The sequence below is a fragment of the Triplophysa rosa genome, linkage group LG10 (genome assembly GCF_024868665.1).
Source record: "Triplophysa rosa linkage group LG10, Trosa_1v2, whole genome shotgun sequence".
NCBI classification, from domain to species: domain Eukaryota; kingdom Metazoa; phylum Chordata; class Actinopteri; order Cypriniformes; family Nemacheilidae; genus Triplophysa; species Triplophysa rosa.
This window is the reverse complement of record NC_079899.1, coordinates 25,647,932-25,654,720: the sequence shown is the minus strand read 5'-3', so window position 1 is coordinate 25,654,720 and position 6,789 is coordinate 25,647,932. Positions and strand designations below refer to the sequence as shown.

Genomic DNA, 6,789 nt, shown 5'->3' with positions numbered 1-6,789 from the left:
GAGAGAGAGAGAGAGAGAGAGAGAGAGAGAGAGAGAGAGAGAGAGAGAGAGAGAGAGAGAGAGAGAGAGAGAGAGAGAGAGAGAGAGAGAGAGAGAGAGAGAGAGGAGAGAGAGAGAGAGAGAGAGAGAGAGAGAGAGAGAGAGAGAGAGAGAGAGAGAGAGAGAGAGAGAGAGAGAGAGAAGAGAGAGAGAGAGAGAGAGAGACTGACAGACACGCATGCAGAGAGAGAGAGAGAGAGACACACAGACACACACAGAGAGAGAGAGAAGGAATAGGAGGAGCTAGACGTTGACTCACATTCTGAGCTTTGAGTAATTGGACACTTACAGGTGAATCTCCTGCAGGTTTGAGAGCTCAGGGGGGGGTGAGGGAGTGGTCAGACAGGAAGGTGATCCGACCTGTGTAACTCCTCCCATTCCAAACCTCTTCACTGCCGCAGCGCTGAACTTTCTCCGGCAAAAACACCGAAGAACAGGAAGTTTCCATGCAGCCACAATCTGGAAGATATTTGAGACTATTTAAAGGAAACCTCTGAACCTTTTTGTAAATAAACGTGAGACGTGAGTTTTCCTCGGCTGGGCGTGGGCCACACTGAGTGATTTTAAACTCTTGTTTTTGTGAGAGATTACACCCAGTCGTGTTCTGCTCACGTGTGTTTGGTCCTCCAGTTTTCCTAAAGGAGTGAGTTGATGTTAGACGTCATGTTTAACCTGTTGCCGAAAAACTTCTCCGACATGTTGGCGACACAGCAAATCGTTTCCAAAGGGTTTAAAGGATAGCAGGCTCTTTCACGGCGTATAACTGCACCTCCTGGAGCGAGAGAGAGAGAGAGAAACCCGAGGATTTTCACTGAGAACGCTTTTGTTTTCTCGACTATGGGAAACTGGAGCGCATTCAGGTGTAGGTAAAGAAAGAGCCAGTGTTTCTGGACTTCACTGCTCTGTTTATGCGTTTATTTGGTGTCTTTTTATAGGATTGAACGAATCCAGAAATATGGGGAGTGAAGGTAAATATCCGGCCAGAATCTCGACAAGGTTTCTAACATCGGACTCGGCTGTGCTGTCATTCAGGACGCTGGCTGACAAAGATTCACACCGGAGCAACGTTGAATCCATGCGCTTTGATGATGTCGGTGTGACGGATGTTTCGGAAGGGACGGATGGCGTGAAGACTGAGCTGCAGGGTACAGAAAGACCTTCGTGGAGGTCTCCCAATAACACGTCAGATCTGGTGCAGGTAACCAGAGTAGAAACGTACATCGATGATGACGAAGATGTGCAAAGCACCTATAGCAGCGGTAGTCGTGAAGAGTTCAAGTTCATCCCCACGCCCGAGAGTATGGTCGAGCGGTCGCTCAAAAACACCTCGGTCCTGAGCAGGTCATACGGACAGCTCAACAGGTTGCTGAACTTGTCCTCGTCTTTGTCAGATCTGTCTCGGAAGGAGCCGGACAGCTTTGAGACGGCTCACGCGAGATCGGCTTCACACAGTCCCTCGGAGATGACCAAGTCGGACGGAGGTGAGGTTAAAGACTACAGCAGCTGGAGGAGAAGAGGTCCTCTGTCTGTACCTCCTGAATCTGCGAGGACAGGTGAGGATGTGTCATCAGGTGATCTCTCTCACAAAGAAGGGAATGAGGGACCGGAGTCACCGGCAAAATCTCAAACGGGTGCTTTTCTGACTCCGGCGTCTCCAGTCTCGTCTTTTTTGATGGGTTCAGGTCTAGAGTCAGAAAATAAAGATGTTTCAGAAATGGATTTGGGACAGTCCCCAACCGTCTCTGAGCCAAGCGTCCCATCTGATCCTTTGGAACAAAACACGCCAACGGGGGATTTTTTGTCTCCAGCATCTCCAGTCTCATCCGTGTTGACAAGTTCAGGAGTTGAGCCGGAGACGAAAGGTCTTTCAGAAATGGTTTCCGTGACCGCCTCGGAGCCTTCGAGAGACACTAAACGAAACACTTCCAGCCCCAAAACGGCCTTGTTCAGCGAGAAGTACCAGCTGCCCGCTCTGTTCAGCGGCCTTCGGGTTCTCAAGAAAGGTGCATTGGGAGACGAAAAAGAGACCAAGGAGATCAAACAGCGCGACACAGATCGAGCGCTCCTCAGCCTCAAGCAACACGTCAACAAAGTTAAACTCGAGCCGCTGTCTAACGCCAGCGTTTCGAAGCATGAACCAAAATCATTGTCCGAAGTCAGCAGTCAGTTGCAGAAGCTGGAGAACGCCGAGGCCGCCCGGAACGAGGAAACCCGGAGCGGCCGAGAGGACGCGGTCGAGCCGAACGCTGACTCGCAGGCAAACAGCAGCAAATCTTCAGTGGATTCGTTTGATGCATTGAGGTCTAAATTGTTTGGAAGTAAACCAGTGAAGAAAGATCCCGTGGATGCCGCGCTGGACCTGGAGGCGGTTAGGAGGAAGAAGAAGAACGAGAAAGAGCTGCTGAGATCCATCTTCGAGAGACAGTCGAGCATCAAGACGACGGAGAGCAAGAGTCCCACTGAGGTGAATGTATGTATCACTGCAGGACTTTTATCCAAACCAATTTATTTGTTGTCGTGAGGAGCCGATGAAAAGCGTAGACTGACAGTTTTCTTGAATGCAACAACAATAGTTGTAAAGTGATTTGATAAATTATTCTTTCCATTTCCAGTCTCTCAATTTCAATTTAATTTTCAGTGGAATTTTTAATCTCTCTTGTCTCTCTCTGTCTCGGTCAGTTTTAATTTAGAATGTACTTCATTGACATTTGTGTGTGCGCTTACAATATTGCCAAAGCATCACATGTAAAACAAGAGACATACAGTAAGGTGGAATCGAAACGAAAGGTGCTAAGTAAAGGATAAAATATGTTAAAAAATATCAAATAAATAATAAAAGCGTTTATATAATATAATTTCAATCCTCTCAATTTAGTTTTAAATGTCTCTCTCGTTCTTTGTCTCTCAATTTCAATTGAATGTTTATTTAGGGTGACCACAATTGGTGCAATTTTTCCTGGACACGTCCTGGCCAGGATTTCGGGTGCATCCTCCGGAAGTCGCAATTTGTCGTATAACTCATCGAGTATAAAAACAACATTATCAAATAAACATTCTTACCTTGAAATAAAACTGTTTTTTTTTTTAAAACTTTCGTTGACGTGTGCGGTGGACAAATGCAGCCTCCGGAGGATGCACCCGAAATCCTGGCCAGGACGTGTCCGGGAAAAATGCCATTTAAAGGGACACTTCACCCAAAAATGAAAATTCTGTTATCGTTTCCTCACCTTCGAGTTGTTCCAAATCTGTATAAATTTCTTTGTTCTGATGAACACAGAGAAAGATATTTGGAAGAATGCGTATAACCAGACAGGTTTTGCCCCCCATTGACTCCCATAGTAGGAAAAAAAACAATGGCAGTCAAAAGTGCCCCAGAACTCTTTGCTGTCCTACATTCTTCAAAATATCTTCTTTTGTGTTCAATAGAACAAAAAATGGTAAAGTAATGTTTCCTACTATGGGAGTCAATGGGCTTCGAGATCTGTCAGGTTATAAGCATTCTTCCAAATATCTTCCTCTGTGTTCATCAGAACAAAGATATTTATACAGATTTGGAACAACTTGAAGGCGAGGAAATGATGACAGAATTTTCATTTTTGGGTGAAGTATCCCTTTAATCGTTCTGCCAGTTCAGTTCGATTTAAAGTGCTTTGTTGCCGTGATTGTGTTAAGCATTATACAAAACACAAGTAATATACAACATCAAAATAACAACAAACAGTACTTTGGTATTTTAATATGGTGCTAGCTGAAAGATAAAATAGTGAAATATATAAATATAAAATAGACTTCAAACATGACCGTCTCTGTCTGTTTTTTGCTCAGTCTGAGGTCACGTCTCCGTCAGACGGTGATGACAGAACCCCTGGACGTCTGCAGGCCGTCTGGCCTCCACCCAAACCCAAAGATGCAGACGAGAAGGTGGGACTGCGTTACACTGAAGCAGGTGGGCATGCGCGACACAAACACTCAAACAAACAAGCGGATCCGTGGCGTCAGATCCCAGGGGCTGTTTCAGTTCACATGCTGTACTGTCCGTCCTAGACGCTCTGCAAGATTCCTATTAGTATCAAAAGTATGTTGAGAAAATGTTGTTTAGGTGCCTGTTCGATATGCCATTCACGATGGATGTCCATGCTTGCATTTGATTATCTATCGCGCAAAACATCATGCAAAAAAATGAGATTAACTGGTTTTGGGTGTCCTGCTGTTGCATACTTGTAGCGTGTGAAGTATGCAAATTAAAAGTAGTCACACTTTTATTTGTGCTGCGTGTTTGCACAGCCCTGGTTTGTGTGATGCAATTTCAATTCAACACAAACCGCACAAAGCCAGTTAATCGCCCATAATGCTTTTGACTGACGACAAAACCAGCCGCACTGGTACATCCAGCTCACCTTCTGATGTCGAAGAAGTAATGCAAACTAAAGGTCAACTCTGTGGGGTTTGAACTAGTGTGAACTATGGCTCGGCTGAACACACGCGCGTGAGCGATGTTTCATCATGTTTTTACCATCAAAACAACAGTCGTTGACTTCTTTGACTCTCAGTTGTTTCTCCTAGACAGCAGTGAGATTCACTGTGCAGTGAGTAATTTCATCCCTTCAAAATGATGCGTGAATCTAAATATTGAAAGAGACACATTTCTGTGGTTTGTTTCAGAGCACCAGGCCGCCCTCCTTCAGCTGAAGAGAGAGTCTAAAGAGGAGATCGAGAAGATGCGTGTAAGTCTCACGTTTACACTCTGCAGTACAGAAAACAAACACCAGATGTCATGAGAGACCAAACATACTGGACATGTACACTAACTCCTGTTTTACTCATTGGCTTGTTGGTATAAGGGTCATTCTCACGGAACTGCTGAAACATCATGGCAGTAAGGATTTGAACTATAAAACACAGTTTGATAACACAAATGATTAAGATAATTGTGTTCTCTACCTTGGACAAACATCATTTTGACGTAGGAATTCATTGTTTATGTATTTTATAGCTTTTTCTGCTGAAATTCTCATAGCCATAATGCGTCCCGATTATTCTAAAGGCATTATATGTTTTCATTTAAACAGAATAAAATTAAAATATTGTGAAAAAAATACAATTGGATGTTCTACTAGACATTCTCACATTACAAAAAATGATTGACCGAATAGTCATGTATAGTCAAAAATAAAGAAGTGTCCAGGACTGATATTCTCATCGTCCGTAACGTTTTTTAAAGATTGTTTAAACTCAAAGAAAGATATTTACATTAAGTACACAAATGCGAGGTCCGTGGCGCACGTTTTTTGTGTGTTTTTAAGAAAATCATGTTTGACATCTTGAAAACAAGATTTTGTGAGAATCACCCATAAATAGTCTTTGTTTGCGCATCTCAGGTGTTCTCGATCACATTTTTATGAAAATATCACATGACACAGATTTATAATATTTAAAGGGACAGTTCACCCAACATATAAATTCTGTCATCACTTTTACACTCATGTGGTTGTAAACCAGTTTATGACTCGTTGTTCAGTGGAACACAAAAGAAGATATTTTGAGAAATGTCTCAGTGGTTTTGTGTCCATACAGTGGAAGTCAATGGGGGTCAGTGTTGTTCGGTTGTCAACATTCCTCAAAATATCTTCTTTTGTGTTCTGCAGAAGAAATAAAGTTATACAGGTTTGGAATGACATGAGGGTGAGTAATGAAGGAATTTTTCATTTTGGGTGAACTGTCCCTTTCAGTAGTGAAACCATGACACCTGTTCTGTGTATGAAGGCTCATTTAGATCAGGGTTAGTATCTAATAATTGTGTTTTTTGATGAATCCAGGAAGACTTCGAGCTGCAGATTTTCCGTGTTCGAGGTGAGCACGCAGTGACGGTGTCCCACCTGGAGTCGATCATCGTCAAGTTGCAGCATGAGAAGGCGTGTCACTCCATTCAGGACCGCGGCGAGCTTCAGGAGGTGTCCGTCTCCACCGAGGACGACGTGCTGGCCAAAACCTTCCGCAACGTGTGCGTCCAGACCGACCGCGAGACCTTCATCAAAACTCCCGACGGCGATGCCACCAAACCGGCGGCGAACGCCAACCTGCCCAAAAAACTTGACTTGGACTCCATCACATCCACTTTGGGTGTGAGCCCAGGAGCGCCGCCACCGCCGCCCCCACCTCCTCTTCCGGGTCAGCCCTACGCCCCGCCTCCACCCCCTCCTCTTCCGGGTCAGCCCTTTGCCCCACCTCCTCCACCCCCTCCCCTGCCCGGTGGCTCCGCCCCTCCTCCGCCACCTCCTTTACCTGGACTCGCACCTGGACCGCCCCCTCCTCCCCCACTCCCTGGAGCTCCTCCCCCTCCGCCTCCCCCACCAGGTCTGCCGGGAGCTCCCCCGCCACCTCCGCCCATGCCGGGTGCCGGCGTCCCTCCTCCCCCTCCTGCTTTCGGGGGTTTTGGGTTCGGACAGGCGGCTGAGAAAGCGCCACGTAAACCGGCCATGGAACCGGCGTGTCCCATGAAACCGCTCTATTGGACACGGATTCAGATTCAGGAGAACAAGTGAGTACACAAGTGTGAGGTCTGTAGCACATGTTTTTTGAGATGCTTAAGTTGATACTTGAAACAGAAAGAATTAAATGTGAGAAATGTTTGTGAATGACACAGATAAATGTTTTATGTCCCATCATAAAGCTGAAGAACAGCGTCATCCAGCTCTTTATCGTGGCGATGTGCTTCTGTATTCTCTAAAAATCAGTTACCCGCTCAAGAGA

The 6,789-nt window shown here is 45.4% G+C and overlaps 1 protein-coding gene across 3 annotated transcripts in view; it reads left to right on the top strand.

Moving 5' to 3' along the window:
- The window catches only part of LOC130560042 (formin), a 52,840-nt gene that overhangs the window by 11,682 nt on the left and 34,369 nt on the right, over positions 1-6,789 (top strand). Inside the window, exons 1-4 of one of the 3 annotated variants that reach the window (XM_057343490.1) lie at positions 188-2,503; positions 3,865-3,985; positions 4,702-4,763; positions 5,856-6,577. In XM_057343490.1, the coding sequence (XP_057199473.1) occupies positions 995-2,503; positions 3,865-3,985; positions 4,702-4,763; positions 5,856-6,577 (2,414 nt within the window). In that variant the 5' untranslated portion in view covers positions 188-994. Of the gene's footprint in view, positions 1-187; positions 2,510-3,864; positions 3,986-4,701; positions 4,764-5,855; positions 6,578-6,789 lie in introns of those variants that run through there. The other 2 variants (XM_057343488.1, XM_057343487.1) reach the window with 2 other exon arrangements.